Raw genomic sequence first — 25171 nt, 5'->3', positions numbered from 1 at the left:
AGTATTAGCCATCTATTGCTATTCTATGACCTTACCCCTTAAAACCTAAATATCCTGATGAATTCCGTTTTGCGGGGGCAAAAATCAAGACTCTTGCGGCAGTTGATTCCTCCCCAAATCTACCATGCAACTCTAGACAACTAATGGCTTTAACGCAAGTTAATCGGCACTCTATGTATTTATGATTTCCAGCAGCGACCTAAGCTACATTAATTCAGTCCAGCTCAATATCCAGTGGCGACTCCAGTCATGCCTCCCGCTTTGGCTGTCCGCTTAACCTGCCAGGCCTGCACGCGTCGCAAAGTAAAATGCGACAAGAAGAGCCCCTGCACAAACTGTCTAAAGCATGGGATTTCATGTGTTGCTGTCGAGAGGCCACGTTGGCCACGCGGCCGGTCGGGGAAGCAGGCAATAAGCCGAGAGCAAGATCTGAGCAATCGTGTAGCGAAGCTAGAGCAGATGATACAGAACCTTACCCGCTCAAAAAAAGGAACGGGAGATGTGTCCAGCAGCCGTGGCGAGACTACCATACCTAGGAGTGGACGGTCGCCAAAATCACAGTCGGAAACGGTGCAGACAACTGAAGAGTTGTTTCCTCCGCAGCCGCTGATTCTACAACCTACCAATACCCCAGACGACGCCCTGGGCAGCGGGTCTGCCAGCTACACGACCAGACGAGAACGACGCACAGAGAATCACCCGGAGCTGCCTTCGGAACCAGTGCGTCGGAGGATACTCGTCGACATCTTTCTTCGCCAAGTCGACCCGGTCTTGAAGATCTTGCACCGGCCATCTCTCTGCGCCTATCTCCTGGAGGGAAAGCCCTATCTGGGCTATGCTCCGGGGCATCCGGTACCTGCGGCTCTGGCCTCTGCCGTGTTTTATATGGCGAGCTCGACCCTGGCTGAAGACCAATGTCTCGCTCTCCTTGGCGAGAGGAAAGAGACGGTCCTGGCAAGATACAATGAAGAAACCAAGGCCGCCCTCGGGAAAGTCGACTTCCTGGTTACAAACGATCTGACAGTATTGCAGGCATTCGTCCTGTCTTTGGTCAGTGCCTTGCCGTGGCGGGGAGACTGCGACGTTAGCTAACTGTTGGTGCAGGTGGCTGCAAGAACACACGATCACAGCCGAAAGGTCTGGACAATGCTCAGCGTAGCCCTGCGCATAGCGCAAGCACTCTCGCTGCACATGACCGACCCTCCATTTCCAGTAACGCCGTTTGAACGCGAGATGCGCCGCCGCTTGTGGCACTTGATCGGCTGGTTGGACCTTGAGGCATCGCTAAACCGCGGATCGGAAAGCATGATGCGGTCTGCATGGATTCAGACACATTCCCTCACGAGCATCAACGACGATGATTTTGGATTCCACTCGGAGGATCCCTTACCGGCTGCGCAAAGCGGGCCAACGGAGGCTACCCTTCTCATTATGTTTGCGCATGGCCAATGCGCTCTGCGTGCCTTGGACTTATCCCACTTTGCCGAACCGGGAATCACCGACATCCATATGCGACAGCAAACGGTGGACCACTTTCGTCGTACTACGAAGGAGCTCCTGGCCGGCTGTGACCCCGAAAATGTCGCGTTCCACTGGTTCACGAGCCAGATCCAGGAGCAGATATCTGCTGTTCTGCAACTTATCGCTCTCCGGCCACTCCAGAGGAGTCCGACCTTTGTCCCTGCGGAGCTGCCAGCGCCCCAAATGCTCGCCCTCGCAGCCGACATTTTAGAACGACGTCAGAGAATCTTCAGCGATTCTTCTCGAGCACAGCCCTGGCGCTGGGTCGAGCTGTTATATTTTCCCTGGCATGCGCTGGTTGTCGCCATGACCGAGGCCTGCGTCTGTACTGACCGATGGGTGATAGACAGATACTGGCCTACGCTTGAGCATAGCTATGACCTCTTTCAGAAGCAGGCTGTTGGTACACACTATGACTGGCTTTCGGCGTCAATGGAGAGTTTAATGAACAACGCCCAAGCAGCGCGACAAAAGGTGGTCGACTCCGATGCGACAGGGCTTCAAGCGCCCAATTCCCACATCTATATGGACATGGCGTCTCTCGAGGGCCCAGTCCTGTCGGAGGCTCTGCCACCTGTACCTGACGCGAGTTTGGCAGCGGAGGAGCTTACTCAACTACAAGACCAGGACGTCAGCGCGTGGGCGCAGTATGGGGATTTTACCGACCGCTTCTATGAGCTTCATGCGATCTTTGACGGTGGGCTAACCTAGCGTGATACCTCACGACACTCAGCCGCATGAAATCAACGGATCTGGCTCGGTCATGGATTCTAGGACTCCTGTACTACTGTAATTACTCATCCATACAGAGATGGTAACATGAACAACATGCTCTTCGTAGCTATCTCTTCTACTATCAGTCGTCATCCAAGGAACCATCACTCGGGTCTATATCCATCTCGGCTTGGAATGAAACCCGCAACACCCTCGCCGTGTCCCTCCCATCCGTCGAATTCAGTCACATACTTGATGGCCGCCTTGAGGTAAAAGTCATCCTTACGGCCAAACGTCTCCTGGAAGACCTTTGGAGCCCGCACCACTTTGAAGAAATGCGCATCCAGAGCCCACTTGTGCGCCAATGCGGTATCAACCACCCAATTCCAGTCCCGGCCGTCTAACTCAACGGCTTCAATCCAGTCGATAGAGAAGCGCGGCCGCAACTGGCAGATGTAGGTCATGATTCCGAAGAGCGCATACTGTTTCATGATGGAGGCGCGGCGGTCGGTGGGGAAGTAATGCCACAACACTCGCAGCGCGTGGGCAACAGTCATGAAGTGGACATTGAAAAAGTCAAACGAGTCCCGTGGGTTGCCATTGCTCAGGGCCACCAGGACGGCCAGGTCGCAGCATTCTTCGAACTGGGCTAGGAGGTCGGTGACTTCCCAAGCGTTCCAGTGTTCCAGCACGACAGCAATGTTTTGCTCCTGGTAAAGGACGTCGAGGTTGGCGATGCCAGGCTCGGAGAATAGGCCGTCCAGTCGTGGATCCTGCCGCACTTTCTCAAAGACCTCGGTCAGGGAGGTCGTCTTATACTTCGATGTGTCAGGAGGCGCCTGGTCAAGGGCGGTATGCATAGGATTGTACTCCGTGCACCCCTGACTGAGGGCTTGCGACGCTACCTCTTTGCTGCGGAACTCGTACGCGTAGGCGAGATGGATAAATGGGTGCCCCACTGTTTTCGCTCCCCGTCAGCCACACTTGTGGTCTTTGGTATCAGACGAGAGTGGATCACATACAGCCTCCAGTATAGCCGTTCACCAGTGGCTCCGTGCCGGAGTAGAGATACTCTTCAAGCACCTTTCCCCAGTCTCCCTGCTTTTCCTTCACTTCATTATCGAAGAAGTCCTGGTATGCCATAGTGTACCTAGCTGGATAGTGAGTAACTTGTTCCTCCTTATGGGAATGACAACAACGCACTCTTTACGAGTCAAAAAGTCCCTCCAGTTCTCCTTCGAAATGGCCTCTCCTCGGATGAACCCGCGGGCAATCGGGACCAACTGGGTAATTTCATGTTCATATGTCCTGGTCAATTGGTCACTGCCGGCACCCAGCGCATATGCAGAGCCGAGGAGCTCGGCTCAAAAGTCAACGGACGAGCTCTCATAATCATATGTCTAGGGCAATGAACATACATGCGGCAGGTGACTGTGCAGGATGAGCTCCGGGTCACGCAGCGGCGCAACCGTAACATGGCCTTGTTCAAGGAGGCTTCTCAGCTTCCGGGTTCGCGGATCGGGGAACTTGGTCACGTCGTAAACAGGGACCGGCGGGAGGTCCTTCAAGCGGGACGCGAGAGGCAGTCGGATAGACTTTTGGCTAGTGCTGGGAGTCATTGCTTGAATCCTGGACGCTTGGATTACGCTTTCTATATGGTAAATGAACAGTCGAGTTTCTAAAGAGATTGCTTGATATGCCTGTCTAAATAGCACGGTCTTCTACCGATTGATGGCAACGTTTATATACCTTCATTCTCCCTGATCACGTCTCCTCCTTGTTACTCAACCCACCCATTCTGCAGCGACGATCTCAAGCAAGCATTTGGTCTTGTGCAGCAGTCTCTGACGATCATCTTCTGTTGGAGGTCCGTCGGATGAAATCATCTCGGACTTAGGAACTCTCAAAGTCCGAGCCGGTAAGGAGGCAAGATATCTCATGATATTCGACTTGGTCCACAAACGTGACTTTCTGCTCCAACGCGAAAATATCTCTAGTGGTCTGAACTCTCATCAGAACGGATCATACGTGCTAGGCAAACGATGTTTCCGGCAAGTAATGATGTCTACTCTCCGATCAGGAGAGCAAATGTACTATAAGTATAGAGAGTATGGGTTAAACACCGTTGCAATAACGGATATACCACGGATGGATAGACATATTTTCTTAAGTTGATATTCTAGGGTATTCTATTCGGCTCTGATCTGTAGCCCTTAGGATCATTTGGTACCATCTCTATGCCAGCACACCACCACTTCAGACGATACCACCACCATTGGCTCTCAGAACCTGGCCTGAGATCCAAGCGCTGTCCTTCCCCCACAGCAAACTAACCGCTGCGGCAATTTCATCCGGCTCGGCAATTCGGTTGAACGGGTTGTGACTCGCAATCATTTTTGCATGAGCTTCGTCCATGGCCTTGTGGAAGGACACCGTGCTCGTTGCACCTGGGGAAACGGCATTGACGCGGATTCGCACGCTCGCTAGGTCCCGCGCCAAAACCTTGACCATCTGGTTCATCGCTCCCTTGGTTGATACGTAAAGAAGGAAATGTGGTGGCACCGAAGACGCATCGGTAAGGTCGGTCGAGATGAAGATGATCGTGCTGCCCGGCTGCATGTGAGGCAAGGCTTTCTGCGAGGAGGGGGTTGTCAGCATGGGTCCCTGAATCTAGACTTATACGGATGCACCGACCTTCGCAAGGAAACAAGGCCCCTTGACGTTGACAGCAAAGGCGCGGTCAAAGTCCTCCTCAGTGACTCTCCGCAGGTCGCTCTCAGGCACATAGGCCGCATTGGGGACCAGGACATCGATGCGCCCGAACCGCGCTACCGTGGCTTCGATAAGTTCGTCAACCTCCGTGGTCTTGGAGATGTCCGCCCGCACGGCAATGGCACGATCACTTCCAATCTGAGCAACCAGGGCGTTGGCACCCTTGACGTCGGACAGGTAGTTGATAACCACGCTGGCTCCCTCGGCAGCGGCACGCAGGATGATGGCTCTGCCGATGCCCTTGGATGCGCCGGCAACGACGACCACACGGCCGGATAAGGTCATGGTGAGATTAGGATGTCAAAGGGTCTGCACGTAGACAGGAGAACGAACGACGGTGTTTGAACTCTTTAGCAAGGGAAGATAATTCCCGTCTGCCCAGCAGCAAGGCAAATATTTAGGTATATCGGCAGCCTCGGACTCGGACATATTTCTCCTTCTTCGGGGGACTAACCACCGTGACACCGTGCCATCGCATCTGGATTAGATAGTGGATTCTGAGAGGAGTCGTCCACACCTCTCGGGCAGCACCCGCTTCTGCAGGACTACATGTGGGGGTCTTTTTCTCTATTTTTAATCCGAAAATAGGCGGCTACTGCAGAAAAAGCCTTATGAAACGTCAAGTGCACTAGCTACAGTGATAATTAGGACTTACGCGGCAGTTCTATGCTTCTGCACCTTTTTCCCCTGTCACCTGGGTGGCATGTGACGTCTATCTGCACCATATCCCCGGAGCAGGAAGAACCTATTTCTCTTATTGAAAGATTTTTAAGACCGAACAGCACAGTTTGAGACTAGTGGTCCTTGTTTACTACGTTCCACTCTCGCTATTCGGCGATCGGGTTTTGCGGCTTCTGAGTTGGAATGACGCTTATCTCCGCGATCCAGAGACTAAGTGGCTAGCACAATTATACTTAAACTGTTTTACGACAATGCAAGTTGCTTACAGCTTGCCTACCACTGGTTCGGATGATCTCCATGCAATGTGCTTATACTTCAGTCGTTATTGGCTAGATTACATTTAGCCTAGTTATTGTACATTGGATTTGTCAGGCTTCGCCCTCATGAATGGCGATATCAAAAATGGCTGCGGGTCATGCAACAAATCGCTTACTTTCAAACGAGATAAAAGAGATATATGGCGGCCGCCTCAGTAGTAGGATATCCTCAGCCTGTACGTATATCGACGTCTTTCTTTACGGTGCGTCTATCCATGTAACCATGTTGCCCTTAAATTTCAGCGGCCTTGATCAAGGCCTCGCCAATCACAGTAGCACTGAGTGGGTTTTGACCAGTGACTAACTTCCCATTCTTACCGCTGGCAAGGACTTTTACGCCAAAGAGGTCGTCGGCCTTTTCGTAAAGTGCGCCGTTCTTGCGTAATTCAGACTCTAACAGGAATGGCATATCCTTGGTGTATTGCATGAATTCCTCCTCAGCGTCCGAGAGACTGGTGACCTTCTGACCAGCGACCAAGTAGCTACCATCAGACAGCTTCACGTTGGCGAGAGCAGCCGGGCCATGGCAGACGGCGGAGACGACTTTTCCGTTCTCGTAAAACTCACGGATCAGAGCATGAGAAGTCGCATCATTGGCTAGATCGAACATTGCTAAGAGAGGTTGGCTAGTGAGTCGTTGCCTTGGCGCAGGAGTAGAGACTAGATGACGACTTACGACCATGGCCACCCACGAAAAAGATCCCGGCGAACTCTGAGGTCTTACCCAAAAGGGACTCAAGCTTCACGGTATTCTTCCAAACATCAGATTTCTCCTTGAGAAAGGCCACGCACTCAGGATCCTCTTTGGTGGCTTCGATTGAGTAAGGATCGAGAGGCGCTTCACCACCGCGGGGAGATGCAACAACGATCTCGAACAGTGGAGCGAGCTCATTGTAGGGATGAACAAATTCTGGAAGGTACCATCCCGTCGGCGTGCCACGACTGGGGAGAATGCTCTGAGAAGAGAGGACAAAGAGGAACTTTGGCTTAGCAGACATTGTTGAATCGATTGATAGTACAGTTATCCCAAGCTTCGACTAGAAAAAGACGCAGGAGTATCTATCTCCATTCAAAATCTCGCAGGAAAGGCCGCTGACGCGAACTTATATCTAGAGAACCTGTGGGTAACATCATCACATGTATTGTTTGGTCCCCTCTTCCACGTCTAAGTAGACACGCCATCTCGTAGATGGCTGAGCACGTTGTCCGCTCCGCCGCTGGAATTTGGCATGCAATGATTACGCCTATCGATGTTTCTGCTGCTGACCGGAGTTAAACACGGTAATAGCCAAGCTCCGCACCTATAGGACCATCTAAGTACTGTAATCTCTGTTTCCCGGGATCCTTTCACAGTCAATGCATTCCACAGAGGATGTCTCCATGGCTCGGTAGCCTTTTCTCTGATGGAAGATTGTGGATTGCAGAACCAGCGGAAAGTCTCCGAATATGAGCTGACTATCGGGGCATGGACTTTGACGGAGATAGAATGTCTAAACACCAGGCCCCAGCCTGCAGACAAATAAGAATCATACATAATTGTGATCCCCCAGATCACCCAGTCGAGATTCCAAGTCTCTAAACACTATTCAGTTACCCTCTCTCTTTAGCGTTCCTCGTTTCTAGCAGTCCTCCACCTTCAGCTAATCTGAACTGATATCCATCGAGTCTTTAACATGGCTTTCAGCGTTACCGTCGTTTTCCCCAACGATGCCGACGCCGAGTACGACATCGACTACTACACAAAGAACCACATGCCGCTCATTGAGAAGCACTGGTCCAAGTTTGGCCTCAAAGCTTGGTCCGTCACCCGGTTCGTTCCAGGCCTGGATGGTAGCAAGCCCCTGTATGCCTTTGGCAGTGAAGTCTTCTGGGAAAGCGAGGAGGGCATGAAGAATGCATTTGCTAGCCCCGAGGCTGCAGAAATTATGGGCGATGTTCCTCGCTTCAGCAATAAGTCACCTATTTTCCTGATCGGGGAGATCGTGAAGCCTGGCTCCAACTTCTGAGTATTGTGAGTTTAACCTTTTCACCTTCTCTAGTACAGAGTGTGACTGATTTGTGTGCAGAAGAACATATGGCCTATTATCCCTGATGGATCACCTTGTCTATCCAGAAACCAATATCGTCATTATTACAATGGATGGATTCTGTCAATGTGATAGATTTTCGGTCTGAAAGACGAAACTAGGGGTTTTGCAGCATGAAGTTCTCCTTTCCATTCATTTTGTGATGTTTTGTAACTAGAGAGCTATATCCTGAAATCACTGGCTTCGGGAGGTACTGGTGCAGGTAGATAATTTGATCATTAAGATAGCAGCTGAGCACAGAGGAGTTAGCATACGTAGCTGCGAACTCAACAGCGTACAGCGGACAAGATGATGCACAAATGGCTTTACTGATAACCGTGTCCACATCCGGTCTATCGAGCGCCTGTCAATCAATATTTTGGTGGGACAATCTCCAGGGTGCTTCTACTTTTTTGCCAGATATGCCATGGAGGTCGGGCAACGGAGATTATTGCTCTCGCCTGGGTTCGGCAAGTGTAGTAAGCATTATCTAGGCACTGCAGTTGGCTTTTCTGTTCTAACTTGAAGTCGATTATAAAGCAAAATAGAGACAGTACGCGGGTCGAGGCCTGGAGGCCCGTTCCTTGTCCCAAGGACTGCGGAGGTTCGGGCTTTGCGGCCTTTGGCCTAGGTTGGCGATTTGGTTCCCTATCATGTCTTGTGCGCCATATGTATGTATATACACTCCACTCCTAAAAATCAAGAAGAGGAAAACTGAAATACATCACTTCCGGACTTCTTTGGCCATGAGCATAGGTGCGTCATTATAGGGTTTACTTTGCTCATAATCTTGGTAAGGATGTAGTTGTCGGCAATTCTGGCGCATCTGGAAAGCTTGTTTCTTTTCCTGTGGCAGCAGTCTGCTCTGGAACAATAGTGCATTCAGCGAAATTCACGTACTGAGCCTTTGAAGCAACAATGATCAGCGATTCATCCAGCACACAATTCCTTTCATGCGCCATCGCAATCTTTTGTGGTCCGGCCCGACCCGGATGTGATTCTCGCGTAAGGCTGAAATAATGTCGGGGTCACAATCTGAATAGATATGGTCATCAAAAGTCCTTTGAAATAGAAGGGCCAAAATTGACAAAGTAGTCATTGTGAAGCCTAGTTTTTAGCTTCGTATAGTATACAATCTCAAAAGTCGACGTGGAGATGGCCGCGTTATTTTGCTGCATGGAACTACAGACGGACGAATACACTAAGACCTCAAGACTCCAGTATTATTCTTGGTCTTTAGGGCCTACGTAATAATGGCCTAAGTGGGTAAAAGAGAAGTCAGCCACTGGCTTGCATCTCTTATATGTCTCAGGCTCGCCGGAGTGGATTGATTATCATCTGATTAGTCGGCAATAAAACATGCGATGTGGAATTTAGATATAAAAAGCATTGGATTTCGCCACTGCTTCACTCTAGAAAAACAAGCAGATGTTGATTTGTTGAATTATTGGCAGTAAGGAGCAGAGAGAGTGGCATTCAACTTGAAGACTCAAGAGGCTGAGAAAGAAATAGAGGAAGGGGGAATGTCTACATGGCATTTTAGGAGTTTTCCTTCGAAACTTCATCCAAGTCTTTACGACTCTGGCTCCTCAACGTGGGCAAGGCGCTTTAGGCACGAAAGATGCTTATCCTGATGCAGGGCATTACCACCATTCTTGTAAGCCCTGAGGACTTCAGCAATTCCTTTGCTTGATTGTGTTAATCATGTACTGGATGCCATCAGTGGCAAGTTCCTCCAGGGCTTTCTCATTGGCCTCCTTAGCTTCTTCCTGAATCTCATGAAGTCGCTTGAGCCAGAACATGTATCTCCATGGCGAGAATCCAGCAGGTGATCGCTGTCCGAACTCCGATTCGAGGAACTCCTCGCCACCCTTGCTGATGTGGCTAGGGCAGTCGTTCCAATACACTTCTGATAGCAAAAGGAGGTTGTGGCATGCGATTCTCAGCCAAGCAACAGCAGCTGGTAACAGATGAAAGACCTCAAGCTGCTTGGTACCTCGGTTGAGGTCTTCGTCGTCTGGCTCTTCTCCAGTGCGAAGGGCTTGAGGGCTTTCAAAGAGAGTACGGAAGATCAGAAGAGCAACTTGGCACAGCCTATCCTTAACAACACGAGTGGATGCAAGTTTAGCCAGGAATGTTGCAAAATTGAGACGGTGTGTTCCCGACATTGAAGCAGCATGATTGACCCAGAAATTGGTCATATCGCCAACCAAGAAGGGGAGATCGTTCCACAGTGTTCCGTCGACGGTTCTCGCGATATCAATCCCATATACTCCGCGTACAGGTCTAGTCAACGGCCCCATTCCTTGAATGCGGAGGATATCGAGGACTATTCCCTCATGTTCAGGTGACTCGGAGGAGATGTTTCGGCCAAGCTCGTAGTACATATACCACAGGGAATGAATGTGGCCCTCAAGGGAGTCTACACCATCTCCAATATCGCAGTATCGGCTGATAACGACCCAGGTCCGGTTACTGAAGGCCATGTCTCAAACCTCTTTGAATTCGCCCCGAGCGACAGACTGGCGTGTACCTTCCTGATCTCTGCGAGCATGGTAGATCGTTGCGGTAGAAGGTATGTCTCTAGGCAGAGAGCTCAGCAGAGAATCACGGGAGTGGTCCATTTTGGAAAGCTGACAATGTTGATTCAGCCTGCTGTGGCAATGCAGGAAATGCCTGTACTGTGTGGCTGCTGGTGGGCTTTGCTCGTATTGATGTGGCTTGTCCGGTGACTTTGAGCTATATAAAGCGAGACCCAACACCCTTATAGTTTGCTGAGGGAAGTGAACGATGTTGCGCCCGGATACGAAGGGTCTCAAAGCACTTGGATCTACCAGATGGCTCAATGACTTTCCTTCTGCCCTTATCATCGCTCCGCCCCGGTTTGGATGATAGAACAAGACAACTTCATGGGTCCAGCAATATGGTTTAAACGGCATGGGGGAGACAGCGACGGAAAATTTCACTTCACAACAAAAAGCATCGTGGGACTGGTGTTTTTTGGAGTCGGATGTCTATGGTGCATTGCGTTCGGGTTTTTCTGGTACAGAAACAAGTCCCGCGAGTTCAAATGCTTCAGCATATTCGGCTTTTCAAGGGCAGTGCCATCGACACCACCGCTCCTCAGAATCACTGTAGCATCATCACCACCGAATCTACGGCTGGGTAGTTGTCCCACACAGCAAAGCACTCAGGACGATGATGCCAACATGCCAGCACACACAAATCCAGGGTCATATCCGGCATATCCACGACCTTCTCGGGTTCAACCGCGTGTGCGACGCCTGGATTCACCTCGGCCTTCAATCATTCCGATGAACAACGAGGCCCTGAACGAGCTGAGTCGGTTGCATCATGAACCTCATCATCAAAACGCTCAAGTGCTCCCAGACGAACGATTACCGGATCAGGATGAGCCAGAACAGCTTCCGCCATACGAACCGGCTCCTCCCCCTTATTCTCCGTATCCGTAGCGAAGATGATAGAGAGCAAGTGGCCTGACTGCTAAGCTTGTCATATTGGATCGCCTAGGCACCGTCAACGGAACTGGTTATATACATTAAGATGGCTCTCTGGTCATCCACTACTACTGACCTAAGATGAAATGGCGTTATGGTATTCTCATGGTGAAACCTTGGTTTAGCACGGCGGGAAAGATCCCACTGTTCAGGTCATTGATTGTGCAGCAGGCTAGGCTATATTGTACTGGTAGGGTAAGATTTCATAACCTTATATCGGTGATCTTCTGCCTCTCGAGGCGTGTCTATCTAAAGTAAGGGACTATTTCCTGGGACCGCCTATAGAAGTTACTCTCGCTTCCAGATTTTTGGTCGATGGCATCCATGGGAGTGCTTTAGATATTGTAGCATTCAAATGTCAAGTCCTCGTTCTATCCACCATTGATCAGATATTAGCATAGCTTCAAGCAATATATGGAATCGAAAGAGGGATATGCTTACCAGCTCAACATCCGGCTGGCGTGGGTCACAGCACTGAAGTTTGTGGTCCACAGACTCACAGATATCAGCATCGAACTGATCCTCTACCGCAGTGCCTACGAGTATCAATCATCAGTTAATGCTCAATTTAGACGGGATAAGTCGTAATTACCATTGCCACAGATATTGGCGTTAGGATTAGGGCGCACTCCATATTCGGCTAGAATGTCCTCTGGCAATTCGGAGTATGGTGTTACTCCCGCGCAGCATTTCACGTTCCCGGTGCATGAGTCAAGGTTTTGGGCCACGGCGAGCGTGATAATAGGGAGAAGGACAAGAATGGACTTCATTATGGCAACTAGGACAAATAGGTAGGTCGATAGAACTTTGTTGGTACAGTAGCCTTGCAGGGAGAGTTCGCTATTAGCAAGGCATTCGTCCCATTTAAATAGTATTCATGCTTCCAGCCACGGGGGACCTACATATGGCGCAAGTTTGCTACATTGCTGTGTGAGGCTAAAGGGAAGCAAGGGGATATACTACACGTTACACAGCAGGGGCACTATTTGCAGCCTCCCCCTTGCTACAACAAAGCAATTAATTAAGCTGCTCACGTTCTGCTGCCTAAGTGGTTGATGTTAAATGGCAAACAATGATATCACTGGCTATTAAATCTTAACTAATACAATTTCTAAGATCCCCGTGCCAAATGGCCTGTGAGGCTGCATGACCTAATGCCTACAAGCTGATTCCCAATCCTTGAGGAGAAGTTTACCTTACTCTAAATAAGACGACTATCCACTGGCCTGCATGGAGAGCTGAATCTAATGGATCACCTACAACTTGCGAAACTTTTAATTAGGTAGTATTATGTTTCTTACTTACAGGAGTGCCCGGTCATGTCAGAATCCCAGAGTTAAGAACCTGCATGGCGGATGCGTCCCATAGCTTGTCCAGCTGTATGAAGACACATAATGCGGAATGGAGGGAAGCAAGATATCCCTTTTGGTGGCATTGTTATATTCGTAGGGTTTTCTCGCATGAGAAAACGGATGAAGGTGCACGCAGACAGGGCCTCGAGCCCAGCATCATATTCGCCATGCCATCCTTCCTTGATTGGCTAAATTCACGGTGCTAGTGTTGAACCACTGGTGTAAAATCTCCTTCCTAACACTGAATATTGATTGCGACAGAAAGATATCAAACAGTGGGGTTGCTAACACTTTTGAGGCTGTCTTTTCGCCGCCACCTTTTTTATCGATACTAAGTCATCGGCCTAGAGGGCTCCATGGAACTTCGATCAACTTTCTTCAGCATCCACGCGGACTTTTTCTGCAACTAGGTCGGGGACGTTGAGCCAAAGGCAATCAATGACAGGCCAACTAGTCTGGCTCGTAGCCCTCTTACAATACCTGCGAGAAACCATAACAGCAATATTGACATACAAAAGCCATAAGAAGACCATAAGTTTTGAAATAAGTTTTGCTAAGTGCTTCCTCCTCGTCACCTCTGAGATATGGAATCAGCAATGAGACTCGAAATGGCACCTAAGCGAATGTGTTGAGCAGACAGAATACATCAAGCATCAGGCCTCGAGGAGTCAAGAGGTTACAAGCAGTTCGGCAGTCGCTTGCCTCCAGCCTAGCGACTTCCTGTTTGATTGCAACATATTCCTTGAGAAGCGGGTGGAGTCAGCGACTATTCAATTCTCTACGAGCTCTTCGTAGGGTCCTAGCTTGAGCATATGGATCAGGGGACGACCTGCAGCAAAGCGGCTGTTCGAGGTCCGCGGGTGCAACTGTCTCTGTCAGGACAAAGAGTGATTCTGGCCCGAATTGTTGAGAACTAATGTCTCCTTGCTCGCGGTGTTTCCATCAGCCCTGTTGGACGATCATCTGATCTGACTGATCCTGTGAAACCAGAAGGTGCTGTCTTGTTAGACGGACCACACCAATAAACTAGCTCAGGTTCAGTTATGGAATAATGGCTGAGGTATATGATGCTGACAAATGAAAGTATCCAGCCGTCACCGAGCTACGAATCTTGACACCGAGAGAGTGCTGACTCACAGTCACATATCCCGAATACGAGCAACGACAAACAAGGGAAGTTGACTACATCCATGAAGTGGCAAGAGGGCTCCAAAGAAGAACTCGGTATGCTGATAGCGATCACTTTCATTGGATATTCGTCAGATGAGGGAGTCCCTTCTGCTTCAATATCATTAATTTGCCTTGTATAGTTGAATGATTGGTGGAACATTTCACCCTATCCAGGATGTTGACAATGCAGGCTCACCGAACTACCCCATTTGTTAGGAGCTGATGCTCTACAACGTTCTGTCACCTTTAGACCATAGTCATAACAATAGTAATGCATTATAGAGTACGTCACCTGATAGCTGAACCATGATATAAAACGATCGCAGCTACACCGGTATGCGGAACCCCCAAGCGTTGAGCAAGTTCATCGTCCCTGTTTATCCAATAACTCAGACAAGTAAGAATGACTGTGAAAGTTGGCATCAATGGCTTCGGCCGCATCGGTCGAATTGTCTTTCGCAACTCTTTCTCCCATGACGATGTCGAGGTTGTTGCTATCAACGACCCGTTTATCGATCCCAAGTATGCGGTAGGTCGCACTCATCCTGACCAAGTCTCTACGGCGCGATCCATTAACAAGGGAATGTTCGGCATAGCAATACATGCTCAAATATGATTCGACCCACGGCCGCTTCGAGCACGAGATCTCCCAAGACGAAGGCTCTCTCACCATCCAAGGACGAAAGGTGAAGTTCTACGCCGATAAGGATCCCGCCAGCATCCCCTGGCGCGAAACAGGAGCCGAGTACATCATCGAGTCCACCGGCGTCTTCACAACCATCGACAAAGCCAAAGCACATCTTCGCGGAGGAGCCAAGAAAGTCATCATCTCCGCCCCGTCCGCTGATGCCCCCATGTACGTGATGGGGGTCAACGAGGAGAAATACGACGGCACGGCTGACGTAGTGTCTAACGCATCGTGCACCACGAACGCCGTCGCCCCCTTGGTCAAAGTTATCAATGAGAAGTTTGGGTTCGTGGAGGGCCTGATGACTGCTATTCATGCGTACACTGCGACGCAGAAGCTGGTTGATGGGCCTTCGTCCAAGGACTGGCGCGGCGGGCGCGCCGCCGCGGAGAATATCATCCCTAGCAGTACTGGTGCCGCGAAGGCGGTTGGTAAGGTGATCCCTGAGCTGCAGGGTAAGGTCACTGGCATGTCTATGCGGGTGCCAACCTCGGATGTCTCGGTCATTGACTTGACGTGCCGGATTGAGAAGAGTGCGACCTATGAGGAGATTGTGGCTGCAATCAAGGAGGCCTCTCATAGTTCTCTCAAGGGTAGGACCCGTTGTTCCGTTCTTGCCCCGTTTTCCAAGCATATCTAATTGCTACAGGTATTCTGACCTTTACCGAGGATGATATCGTGTCCAAGGACATAATCGGGAACCCACACTCATCCATCTTCGACATCAAGGCCGGTATCTCGCTGAATTCCAATTTCGTGAAGCTGTTGAGCTGGTACGACAATGAGTGGGGATACAGTCGTCGAGTGCTGGATCTGGTGGCTCACATCGCCAGCGTGGATGGTCGAAAGTGACCTCGACCTCGGGAGGAGTATTGGCAATCGGCCTGCTTCGTCTTTATTGAATGTTTTGTTTGCGTTGGTGGTTTCCGAGTACAAATGAATGGCGACCAAGTGTAGTTTGCTTGTTTGTTCTATGTTGACTCATGTCCCTAGCTGAGTTGCGTTTATCTTTTCCAAAGCATTCTGACACATCACCCTGATCTGCTCCCACCTCCTTCGAAGTGAAGCTAACTTGTTCTGGCTCCCAACTTGCCCTTCGCTTCGAGGTCCTAATGATTCAAGAGCTTCTATCGTTGTATTGCTCTCTTGGAAGTAGATTTCAATCCACTCGCGGATAATAGTCCAGGTCTTCCGCGTGTCGAATGCTTTAGTTGCGCGACCTTGCACGTAACTTCGAAAGTCCCTGGATGGCATGTACTTGACACACGCCGCGTTAATCGTGCGAGGACAGACGCCAGAAGGCGTGAGTTGGTAGTCTCTGCCCTTGTGGATTAGAAGGTTGCGCGCAGGGGATATGGCGACCACTTACTCTAGTCCCTGCTGGGAGGCAACCTCTTCCCTTTCCGCTTCAGAAAGTTTATTCGAGATTATATCATCCAGGAATATAACGTCGGACTCGTTCTGGTCGAGGAAAAATCCATCTGCCGTGCGTGAGTAGTGATGGTCCAACTGCGACAGCGTTACTTACACTCGACGAAAAGAAAGTCATTGGAATGAGCTCCGTAGCTCATGAAGATCTCCTCTCCTTTTTCTAATCTATCGGGTTAGATTCCTACTCTGATGGCATCCGCAGAGCCCTACCGTATCGACGGGAAGCAGTAAAGGTGTACTTGGCTCCATCAAATACAACCTCGCAATCCTGCTCACGGCATTAGCTCCACCGATTACGACACTGCAGTGGAAGATGCACTTACAGCGTCATCCGAATGATTGAAATAATCTGCAAACGGCACAAGACCTATGGCGTCATTCCAGTCTTCAGGAGGCTCCTGCCCGGGCTTGACGTAGTAGAAGCTTCTTGTGTTCAGAATTAACCAGTGGAAGGAGAATCTATCCCAATCCATGTTAGGAAACACGGTGAGTACGTTCCGCCAAGCGTCCCGGAGTCTTTTCTCCTGCTGCGCGAGCAAGTTCTGGCTCTTGGACTCAAATTTTCTATCTTTCTGACTGCTTTCAAATGAATTCCAAATGCCAGAAGCTGAAGGAGGCAGCAGAAAGGGCCTCTCGCAGTGTGCCTTCTGAAACTCTGAGTTCGACCTCCGCAAATTCTCCGGCCACAGGATGGGCATACTGTCTTCAAAGTCCTTGCGTGATGGCCAGACTCTGCGCCACAGATCCCATCTCTTCAGAAATTCATGATCTCCCTCTGTCAGAAATGCGGCAAGGATTCCATGAATTGATGTCCCAGTAGGAAACTGTTTGATGAAAGAGGCCGGGATGGAATCGATTGTGATCATCAGATCCAAAGGGACTGTGATCAAGACCTCACCCTCCTGACACATGGATTATCGGCGGTCAGTCATCAATGCTGTAGGTATAGTGCCTCGTCTCTACGCACCTCTATGTTTCTGGTCGCGATCATCCCTGACCCACGGCCGGGTATGTGCGCGGGCGTGACGCCATTGATCTTGACCCCTTGGGATTTGGCCCATCGCATGAAGTCAGTATGCTCTTTACCCAGCTTAGTGTGTGCCATTGTTCCAGTCGTCATGTCCTACGGGGTTGGTGTCCATATCCTTGCTGCTTTGTCTTTGGTTGCTTTCGACAGCAGAACATGTCGCGCGACGCGTCAGGTCACGTGATTCTTGGCTTACAACTATGGCGTGTAATAGTCTACTTCTGCGTTACCTACTCCTGAACACATTTTCTTGTCAGTGATATCAGAAAGGTGAGTATGATTTGACTGTCACTCAAAAATGGATCAAGGGGTCTTAATAGCCTTAATTCGTAAGTAGTTTCCGGCGCCTTTCTCGCACGATGCGAGCTTCGGCAGGTGGCCATGCGGAACGTGGATGACTCCGGTTGAACATGAGTAGATGGTACTCTGTATATCACAATCACGACGGAAGATTGGTCTTTGAGTACCGTCAACAGTATGTTGGTCAACCCCATTATAGACTGTCCAGGTATGGTAGGTGCCTACTGGCCGGATCGACTAGGAACAACCTCGGAGGTCGTACAACCCGGTCATAGTCTCATTTACCACCGCATGCAAGACTAAACCATGTTGCCTGAACTTGCATTCGAAGGGATCTTCCGCACGGTCCGAATTGCGAACAAGTGGAAAAGTCGAGCTTCGACGGTGGCATGATTGAAGTCGAGAGATCATTGCACTGAAGGCTCAGCTATTGGGTCGTAACGCGTAAGATTTGACCGGTAAAAGCCTAAAGTTCTTCGGGAATCCCGTCTGAATCTCCGAGAGGAAGACGGTCATTCCGGCCTCCTTGAATATCTTCTTGAACTTCTCATCAGTCCTGGTGACGCTGCTATCCACCTCATCGAACATGTCCTCCCCGTTGATATCCGTGGATTGGTTCTCCTTGACCACCATAATGCCAGTCTCCGTCAATGCAGCCCGGCACCGTTTCACGTATTCAAGCAATTGCACGTCCGTCAGATGTCCCACGCACCATTGCGTCCAGATCAAATCGTACTTCTTCTCCGGATACCAGTTCTCAAGCCCCACAGTGTAGATATCCCCGACGATACCATCTTTCTTCAGAGAGCCATTGCGCACGACCTCGGTGAATTTCGCGACCGGTTCCACCACATCCACAACCTCGCAGACCTGGCTGAGGAACCCTTCCGTTATCCGTCCGACTCCTGCACCACAGTCCACCCCCAGCTTGAGCTTGCCTTCTGTGCTGCAGGACGGTAAAAGCCGACGCACTTTGGCCAAGAAGGCCCTCGATCCTCGTAGGTCGATTCGGGAATACCACGGATAATCGCCGAGCATGGCCAGCATGCCGTTGGAGGTAGCAGGGACATCGTTCCAATACTTCAACGAGGCGGCGTGATCGATCTTCGAATCCGGAGTCGATCCGGGCTGTTCCTTCGAGCCTTCAGGCTTTGCTGATGCTGTAGGGGACGACATGATTGGCCAATTGGTGAAGTTGTTCGCATGTCTCTCCTCGGCCGTTTCCTAGAAGCAAAAATGGTGGTGGGGTGTTATCAATCACGTGATTGTCATCGCTCCACGTAATTTTGGGGTGACACCAAGCTGTGCGTTCGACCTTCATCGAAAATACATAGCTGCTGGCATTTTGTATACTTGCTTGTATCAGACTGTGCAAGTTACTTAAGTGGTGTTCTCTCGGGGCCCTGACACTAATGCTATGTATGGTCAGAGATTGCGGACTATCGGCTAGAATATATAATTCTCCGCACTGCTTGGTAGACCCGCGAGTGTGAAGCCTGTACGAGCGATTCGTGGTCCTGCTTTATCTAGACTTTCAAAACGATGGTGAAAGTCCAGAAGATCTTCATATCTAACATTTGACGATACGATATGTCACTTCAAAAAATGCGACGGAGCCTTCTCAAAAACAGAAATGGCCTCCTCTAATCGCTTCTCATACCCCTTTAGCTCCTCACTATCCTGATCTTCCACATCTTGGACCGATTCGTCATGGGGCTGCTTCTCATTCCCCAATTGCAATTCCACTTCGTCGGTTCCTTCGCCTCTAACGGTGCTCACGGACAAGACATCACGATACAACCCCATTGAAAGTGGCAGCTTGACACCGTCCACCCCATCCCTGCCCGCTTTGATGAAATGAGCATCTAGTAAGCGGTACTGAGCAGCCCAAACATGCTGCTCGGTCAGCTCCATAGTCATCTCCCAGGAGTTGCCCTCTCCGAGACTCAGAGACCCACCCACGGGTACGCTTGATAGCGCACCGACGAGCCAACCCGAGACCCCTGCGGACATCTTACTGGAGTTCTGGCGAGAAACCATTGTACGCGTGTCTTCGAGGAGATAAAGTCCAGTCAGCATCCAGACCTTCGGCCGACGCGCGAACTTGAAGTTCAGGACGTAGGCACTCCGAGCGGCTGAAAGCCATAGTTTGAGCTTCTCCTGCGCCTTGGGATTGCTCAGGACAGATGTTACCAGGAATTCTTCAGGACTGTGACATGTGAGAATGCATAGTAGATGCCGTGGAAGGGTTCAGACTTACTCTTTCAAGATTATTCGCGCTCCCTTTTTCGCTACCACGATGCGCTCGGAGTCCTTGTTCCAGGCGAGAGTGAGGTCGACGATATCCCCGCCGCTAAGGCTGACGCCCGGTGTCAGGCGAGAGCGCCCATGGAAGACCACGTTGGATAGATTGCTGACATAGGCATGCTCCTGGAGTGCTTCCTGGCTATCGAGGAAGTTAGACAATGACCGTACCGTAGATTAGGGGCACAGACCTCAGTATTTCGTGGGTATAATGTCTTGCAACCAGTGGTTCCCAGTATCTTTCCAGGACCAACGACCCGAGGGTAAGCGCCTCGGGCCTTTCGCCCATACCGTACAGATAGAACGAGGAGTCATCACTAGCATCCATCCTGACATACAATATTGTTGTTGACCTGTTTGAAATCACAAATAGTTATTAAATAAATAGTCCCCCAGTGGCACTGCCAACCGATCTCGGATACGTTAAGCGCCGAGGGGTTACAGAGTCGACACACGGGACGGACCGACACTTCAAATGGAGACGTCTGAGCCAGACGAATTCTTATCGAACCTTGTCGCCTGATGGGGCGCGGGGTTTGGTCGTCATCTACTTGCTGGGATTGCTGCGGTGGCTGAGACGGCGTCTCGCCTTGATCCCGCTGTAGTAGCGCTTGACGAAATGGGTACTTATAAGCACCGGAGCCGTCCACCCCCTATGCCCTGACAATGCCATTGTGATGCACGTGTTTGTATAATGAATTCTGATCAATTTCTGAATATATGTGGAGGATCGTTCTTCCCGGAAGAGTACCGGGGCGACCTGGATGCTGCCTGGCAGGAACTGCAGCGATGTCGTCCCAAGTATTTCGCGACCAAACCCCAGGATAAGGCAGAGTACCTGCGTCGTTCCGCGCTTTATTCCATCATCGCCGGGAACTTAGCAGAAGCATATCGAGCGCTGGAAAAATTGCATGCTTTTCTCGACACTCTGCCGGCAGAATGGGGCTTGCGATATACCATCTACATGCTGTTGGCGGATTACACGCGCCAATACCCGCCAGCCCTCCGATTCTACCACGAGCGAGGAAAACCGGTGAACATCGCCATGCTCAGTGACGTCTCCGGTCCTAAAGGAGTGAGCGCTAGGTTCATGGACAGAGTTCGGATGTATTTCGAAACCGGCTCGATTCGCGATAAGGCCTTATGTCGGATTCTGTGCGCGGTCATGTGGTTCCCCATGCTGGCGAGAAAGCTGAATGCTGAGCTTGACCCTCTATTTCCCGGCGGCTTGCTCCATAATACAAGCGCAGATCCGAATGCTATAATTGTGCAACATGCTGCCAGCTTAATTAAATGCCGTGAAAGCGCTGAACAGGCCGGCGAGATGCGGATCGCCGCTTACCTCGATCGGTTGCTTGTGGAATTGCGCATCGCGTCTCAATCATCAGACCGGATGACTTCGCTGAACGGCTTATATAAAATATATCACCGTCAAAAAGACTTTGCGGGAATGGCCAATTGCCAAATGATGAAAGGAGATGATCTCCTAGGTCCATCGTTCACCAGCCCCGTGGCATTGAGCTTGGTCCTTGTTGACGCCAGCTCGGCCATCGGAGAGGATACTCTATGGGATCCTGTTGAACTTGAGCTGAAGGACCAGTATACCATTCAAGTCAAGCAATGCTATGACACCGCTTTAGACTTGTTCCGGAAAGCCAACTGTAGGAGAGGTCAAGCAGCGGTTCTGTTACGGCAGGCGTGTTGCCTTCATGTCGCGGTGCGGCGACTTAAACCGACTGATTCGGGTAGATCTACCCTCATACACGATGTCGGCGCAAAATTAGAACAGTCAAAACAGCTCTTCGGGAAAGATGAAGTCAACTCCCAGATTGTAACGGCCCACCATATCCTGCTCGATATTACCCGCGGAGATAACCGCAGTGTCAAAAGGACCGCAAGGGGCATCGGAACATGGGCAGCACAAGCAAAGAACCAGTCTGTGGGTCACTGTCTTGGTCTTCTCATATTCCGTTTCGCTCGCCAGGAATGGTGCACGTTCGCCCGAATGGACAATGCCCTCGTGGCATGGGAATGTGCCTATGAAATCTTTAAGAGTATTGACGATGTCCTACCTATGTTTCAGTCGGTCGTCTCTCGCGCCTGGGTACAAGGCGAAATGTTCAACCTGGCCGCTCTCAAAATCTTGGTGGACAAGGCCGTAGGCATGGTTGATAGAGTTCGTCAATATTACGACACCGTGGCCAAGAGTATCCCGGACACCAAGGTGGACGAGGCAGATCGACTCATCGTTCAGACCAACAAATTCAATACCCTTTCAAGTTTTGGGTCAAAGGCAAGCACGATGTACTTGCGCCTGGAAGATCCGAAGCTGGGGCGCGAGTGGCAGTCGAAGTTTGCAGGGATAATGGAAAATGATGAAAGCTTTCGAGAAATGAGAGAGCGAATGGAAAAACGTTTGGATTTCCAGAGCGTCTCCCCTGCGTTATCCTGCTCTAAAACGAGGCTGAAAGGTTTGTGGCAAAGAAAGGTTGTAGAAGAAGCTATGGCTGTCAAGTTTCGTGACGCCAAGTTCGCGTTCCAGGAATGGCTCGACAGAGGCGACATCGGAAGGGCCGAGGCAGTATACCGTCGCTTCATGGATGAGACAAAGAACATGGACTCGTCTTATGCCCGAGATGCTTATCGGCTCCTATTCTGCGGGAGCGTTGGAGATCAGACATCGGCAAGGACGATCCTTGACAGCATGGACGATAATGCACTCTTTCAAGGTAATCTGAAAGATTATCAGCAGGGTATCGGAGTCACATCTACCTTTGCCGGGGTGGCAGACAACGCGCTTATGTTCTGTCTGCTGTCCCGGGACGAGGCGAGGGCCAACCGCGTTGTTCAAATCGTCCAGAAAATCACACCAGCCTTCTATGACACCATGGATGATAATGTCATTGACCTTCCCTTTCGTCAGAGCTACTATGGAGCGACCATGCTGTGTAATGGTCACTCGCAGGTCGCTCTCCGCCGTTTGCTCGAAGCCCGCCAACTGATTGAACTTCGGCGCCAACAGACTACGGATGTCGACGCTCGAGTTGGGACATTCAGCCCGGGATGGATCGTGGAGGTATACCTCAACCTTGCGCGAGCTTGTCTCAAGTGCGCCGATGCAAGGGCTCCTTTCCAAATGCTTCAAAAGCTTGATCACGGCCATCCGGACGACTTGTCCTGGGCGGAACATGCCCTGCTGTTCGTAGAAGAAAGCAGAGCCCGTGCCGTGCTTGAAGCGCTAACGACGCAGTTTGCCCATGGCCGAGATGAACATAATTTGTCGGCTCCGCTGTTAGGACTGATGCATAAACGCAGGCTACTGAGGACGCTACTCGCTTTGAGGCACCGAACACCTAAGCAAGAACAGGAGATCGGCGAGCTTCGCATTCAGATTAGCCACATGGAAGCTAGTGAAGTTTGTGCAACAGCCAGCTCTTTCATTGATATGGCGAATTCAATTGTAGCACCGAAATTGCTGTACCAAAGTATCAACCAAGACGCAGTGGTGATAGAAGCAACATTCGGCTACCAGGGCTTGATTGCCTTTGCCGTGACCAGCGATGGAATTCAGAACATATACCAAGACCGCACTCGCACCGTCGACATCCGGAGGCCTGTTATGCAGATGATGAAGGTCCTAACGGAAATGACTGGATATTTGGGGGATAAAGAGGAGCAAAGCAAGAAGATGTTCAATGAATATGCCCAGCAAATCTCCAGACATCTGGTGGAACCGTTCAAGAAAACAATCAGGCAAAAGAAGCATGTCATCTTCTCTACCTCTGATCCGTTGACCGCGTTCCCCTTCTCAGCACTTCTCTTGGAGGGTCAGCCTCTCATGGCACGCTTCGCAGTGTCACAGATCCCTAGTCTTGCAGTCTTGCATCATGTTTCTCAACGCCAGTCTCGATCGGCTGCTCCAACCGTGTCGGTTTTTGCCCCGTCTCCCTCCGCGTTCAGTAACACGAGCGACAAGCAAGAGGCTAACCTGCACTTGGCGGGAGTTGAAGCGGTGAACATTGCGAAAACTTTCTCAACCTGGCCAGTTGATGCAAGGAATGTGACAAGAGCCGAATTCAGCCAGTATGTCGAGGGCAGTTCCTCCATCCTCCACATTGGCACTCATGGCGACGTTGACTATCGCAACCCTCTTCTCTCGTCTATCTCAATTGGAGAAGACTTTCGCGTCATTGACATGTCCACAGTAAAATGCAACGTCAAACTTCTCGTCTTCGCGGCCTGCCTAAGCGGTCTAGGTCGAGCGACCACTGGCAGCGAGGTACTGGGATTCTCCCACGTCATCCTTAGTAGCGGTTGCCAGGCGTATGTCGGGACCCTCTGTAACGTCAGCGATTTTGCCTCGATGCTTCTCATGACATTGTTCTATCGAACGTTAAAAAAAGCACCTTGGATGCCGCTTGCATATATCCTTCGACAGGCACAGATAGAAATAGGCCAGTTTGACAGCGAGCATGCAGCCCGTTACCTCGATCAATTGATACAGACCTCACCCTCAGGCGACGGTGACTCTCGCGGCCCAAAGGACTTTGTGCCAGCTGCGGACTATATGGTCTCAATGAAAAAGATGATCTTGAAACAGCTGGATTGGTCTAGTCCATTCTTTTGGGCGCCCTTTGTGCTTATGGGATATGGCAGCTTGCGATTTGCGACGCAATAAGCTTGATAATGGGCGACGATTATCGTGTCCTTGATCTTTGAAGATTTAATGTCGACCGAATCTAGGACTCTCTAGGACAGTACATGCCGAAATACGTGCAACACACGCATGGTGTTCCTCCATGTATTGGACACGAAGCAACCAAATTCTGATGGTTCTTGTTTTCCTGGCGCTGTCGGGCCTAAGGTTCACGATGATCTGAACCCATGGCCTTACAACGTGCACTATTTATCACTCTTATGCCTCGACTATGACTACGATACTATTTATTAGCAGTAGATAGACCTTATACATATTGCGCGGCTTTCAGATTTTACTTTGTCTTCAGGTCGTCATGAGATTAATTACGTGAAGGCAGTCTCAAGGATGTGAGAACCAGTCTTTGAAGAGATGAAACATTTGCCTGAACGATGAACAATGCTCTCAGCTCTTCGTCGTTGGATCTTGGGGGTCAGCGAAGAGAGCCGAACAGGAGAAGAGGAGAATGGCACAAGCGGCAAGGCGAGAGAAAATAACCAACCCGATGGGACCGAACACGTATCCATGGCTGTGCCTTGGGTATAAGCGCCTGTCAGCCTTATATGCCGGGTGGCTGTGGCTATGTATAGACGCATCCTTGTCACGGCGGCTAA

At 50.4% G+C, this 25171-nt stretch overlaps 12 protein-coding genes across 12 annotated transcripts; 4 read left to right on the top strand and 8 right to left on the bottom strand.

The window, feature by feature from the left end:
• The first annotated feature begins 55 nt into the window (after positions 1 to 55).
• Positions 56 to 2623, top strand: P174DRAFT_383637 (C6 zinc finger domain protein). Its single transcript, XM_024823173.1, has 2 exons — positions 56 to 1050; positions 1105 to 2623. Exons 1-2 carry the CDS (start codon positions 250 to 252, stop codon positions 2230 to 2232), a joined length of 1929 nt encoding a protein of 642 aa, XP_024684971.1. The 5' UTR covers positions 56 to 249; the 3' UTR covers positions 2233 to 2623.
• Positions 2400 to 3924, bottom strand: P174DRAFT_383631 (questin oxidase family protein; the record flags this gene model as incomplete). The annotated part of the gene is made up of 4 exons (XM_024823172.1): positions 3654 to 3924; positions 3439 to 3593; positions 3258 to 3385; positions 2400 to 3193 (listed from the first exon to the last, which is right to left on the bottom strand). The coding sequence occupies exons 1-4, from the start codon at positions 3852 to 3854 to the stop codon at positions 2400 to 2402; spliced, it is 1278 nt and encodes a 425-aa protein (XP_024684970.1). The 5' UTR covers positions 3855 to 3924.
• Positions 3925 to 4400: 476 nt separating this feature from the next.
• On the bottom strand, positions 4401 to 5354 carry P174DRAFT_383630 (putative oxidoreductase, short-chain dehydrogenase/reductase family). The gene is made up of 2 exons (XM_024823171.1): positions 4930 to 5354; positions 4401 to 4869 (listed from the first exon to the last, which is right to left on the bottom strand). The coding sequence occupies exons 1-2, from the start codon at positions 5290 to 5292 to the stop codon at positions 4492 to 4494; spliced, it is 741 nt and encodes a 246-aa protein (XP_024684969.1). The 5' UTR covers positions 5293 to 5354; the 3' UTR covers positions 4401 to 4491.
• An 883-nt stretch (positions 5355 to 6237) lies between these two features.
• Positions 6238 to 7003, bottom strand: P174DRAFT_365070 (type 1 glutamine amidotransferase domain-containing protein; the record flags this gene model as incomplete). Its single annotated transcript, XM_024822038.1, has 2 exons — positions 6238 to 6617; positions 6682 to 7003. The coding sequence occupies 2 exons, from the start codon at positions 7001 to 7003 to the stop codon at positions 6238 to 6240; spliced, it is 702 nt and encodes a 233-aa protein (XP_024684968.1).
• Positions 7004 to 7678: 675 nt separating this feature from the next.
• P174DRAFT_474512 (uncharacterized protein) lies at positions 7679 to 8011 on the top strand (the record flags this gene model as incomplete). Its single annotated transcript, XM_024830649.1, has 1 exon — positions 7679 to 8011. The coding sequence occupies one exon, from the start codon at positions 7679 to 7681 to the stop codon at positions 8009 to 8011; it is 333 nt and encodes a 110-aa protein (XP_024684967.1).
• A 1633-nt stretch (positions 8012 to 9644) lies between these two features.
• On the bottom strand, positions 9645 to 10557 carry P174DRAFT_448177 (DUF3632 domain-containing protein; the record flags this gene model as incomplete). The annotated part of the gene is made up of 2 exons (XM_024828739.1): positions 9645 to 9735; positions 9782 to 10557. 2 exons carry the CDS (start codon positions 10555 to 10557, stop codon positions 9645 to 9647), a joined length of 867 nt encoding a protein of 288 aa, XP_024684966.1.
• A 1105-nt stretch (positions 10558 to 11662) lies between these two features.
• Positions 11663 to 12420, bottom strand: P174DRAFT_383629 (uncharacterized protein). The gene is made up of 3 exons (XM_024823170.1): positions 12182 to 12420; positions 12031 to 12125; positions 11663 to 11960 (listed from the first exon to the last, which is right to left on the bottom strand). Exons 1-3 carry the CDS (start codon positions 12357 to 12359, stop codon positions 11925 to 11927), a joined length of 309 nt encoding a protein of 102 aa, XP_024684965.1. The 5' UTR covers positions 12360 to 12420; the 3' UTR covers positions 11663 to 11924.
• A 2094-nt stretch (positions 12421 to 14514) lies between these two features.
• On the top strand, positions 14515 to 15651 carry P174DRAFT_457166 (type I glyceraldehyde-3-phosphate dehydrogenase; the record flags this gene model as incomplete). The annotated part of the gene is made up of 3 exons (XM_024829516.1): positions 14515 to 14640; positions 14708 to 15392; positions 15449 to 15651. The coding sequence occupies 3 exons, from the start codon at positions 14515 to 14517 to the stop codon at positions 15649 to 15651; spliced, it is 1014 nt and encodes a 337-aa protein (XP_024684964.1).
• Positions 15652 to 15780: 129 nt separating this feature from the next.
• P174DRAFT_457165 (SET domain-containing protein) lies at positions 15781 to 17335 on the bottom strand (the record flags this gene model as incomplete). The annotated part of the gene is made up of 6 exons (XM_024829515.1): positions 15781 to 16117; positions 16169 to 16280; positions 16328 to 16390; positions 16441 to 16498; positions 16554 to 17132; positions 17198 to 17335. The coding sequence occupies 6 exons, from the start codon at positions 17333 to 17335 to the stop codon at positions 15781 to 15783; spliced, it is 1287 nt and encodes a 428-aa protein (XP_024684963.1).
• A 192-nt stretch (positions 17336 to 17527) lies between these two features.
• Positions 17528 to 18749, bottom strand: P174DRAFT_438167 (N-terminal protein methyltransferase). The gene has a single exon (XM_024826472.1). It carries the CDS (start codon positions 18731 to 18733, stop codon positions 17981 to 17983), a length of 753 nt encoding a protein of 250 aa, XP_024684962.1. The 5' UTR covers positions 18734 to 18749; the 3' UTR covers positions 17528 to 17980.
• A 328-nt stretch (positions 18750 to 19077) lies between these two features.
• On the bottom strand, positions 19078 to 20319 carry P174DRAFT_501162 (uncharacterized protein). Its single transcript, XM_024831020.1, has 3 exons — positions 20053 to 20319; positions 19818 to 20003; positions 19078 to 19766 (listed from the first exon to the last, which is right to left on the bottom strand). The coding sequence occupies exons 1-3, from the start codon at positions 20187 to 20189 to the stop codon at positions 19151 to 19153; spliced, it is 939 nt and encodes a 312-aa protein (XP_024684961.1). The 5' UTR covers positions 20190 to 20319; the 3' UTR covers positions 19078 to 19150.
• A 220-nt stretch (positions 20320 to 20539) lies between these two features.
• On the top strand, positions 20540 to 24949 carry P174DRAFT_438165 (CHAT domain-containing protein). The gene has a single exon (XM_024826471.1). The coding sequence runs from the start codon at positions 20556 to 20558 to the stop codon at positions 24537 to 24539; it is 3984 nt and encodes a 1327-aa protein (XP_024684960.1). The 5' UTR covers positions 20540 to 20555; the 3' UTR covers positions 24540 to 24949.
• The last annotated feature ends 222 nt before the right edge of the window (positions 24950 to 25171 follow it).

This window comes from Aspergillus novofumigatus (assembly GCF_002847465.1).
Source record: "Aspergillus novofumigatus IBT 16806 chromosome Unknown P174scaffold_2, whole genome shotgun sequence".
Taxonomy (NCBI): Eukaryota; Fungi; Ascomycota; class Eurotiomycetes; order Eurotiales; family Aspergillaceae; genus Aspergillus; species Aspergillus novofumigatus.
This window is presented reverse-complemented; position numbering and strand designations above follow the sequence as displayed.

Coding starts and splice junctions, on each gene's coding strand:
- P174DRAFT_383637 (XM_024823173.1), top strand. CDS start 250: ATGCCTCCCGCTTTGGCTGTCCGCTTAACCTGCCAGGCCTGCACGCGT. Junction 1,051..1,104: donor AGGCATTCGTCCTGTCTTTG/GTCAGTGCCTTG, acceptor CTGTTGGTGCAG/GTGGCTGCAAGAACACACGA.
- P174DRAFT_383630 (XM_024823171.1), bottom strand. CDS start 5,292: ATGACCTTATCCGGCCGTGTGGTCGTCGTTGCCGGCGCATCCAAGGGC. Junction 4,870..4,929: donor GGCCTTGTTTCCTTGCGAAG/GTCGGTGCATCC, acceptor CCCTCCTCGCAG/AAAGCCTTGCCTCACATGCA.
- P174DRAFT_383629 (XM_024823170.1), bottom strand. CDS start 12,359: ATGAAGTCCATTCTTGTCCTTCTCCCTATTATCACGCTCGCCGTGGCC. Junction 12,126..12,181: donor CGCCAATATCTGTGGCAATG/GTAATTACGACT, acceptor TGATACTCGTAG/GCACTGCGGTAGAGGATCAG. Junction 11,961..12,030: donor GCCAGCCGGATGTTGAGCTG/GTAAGCATATCC, acceptor AATGGTGGATAG/AACGAGGACTTGACATTTGA.
- P174DRAFT_438167 (XM_024826472.1), bottom strand. CDS start 18,733: ATGTCGTCCCCTACAGCATCAGCAAAGCCTGAAGGCTCGAAGGAACAG.
- P174DRAFT_501162 (XM_024831020.1), bottom strand. CDS start 20,189: ATGGATGCTAGTGATGACTCCTCGTTCTATCTGTACGGTATGGGCGAA. Junction 20,004..20,052: donor TATACCCACGAAATACTGAG/GTCTGTGCCCCT, acceptor CTTCCTCGATAG/CCAGGAAGCACTCCAGGAGC. Junction 19,767..19,817: donor GCGCGAATAATCTTGAAAGA/GTAAGTCTGAAC, acceptor CACATGTCACAG/TCCTGAAGAATTCCTGGTAA.
- P174DRAFT_438165 (XM_024826471.1), top strand. CDS start 20,556: ATGAATTCTGATCAATTTCTGAATATATGTGGAGGATCGTTCTTCCCG.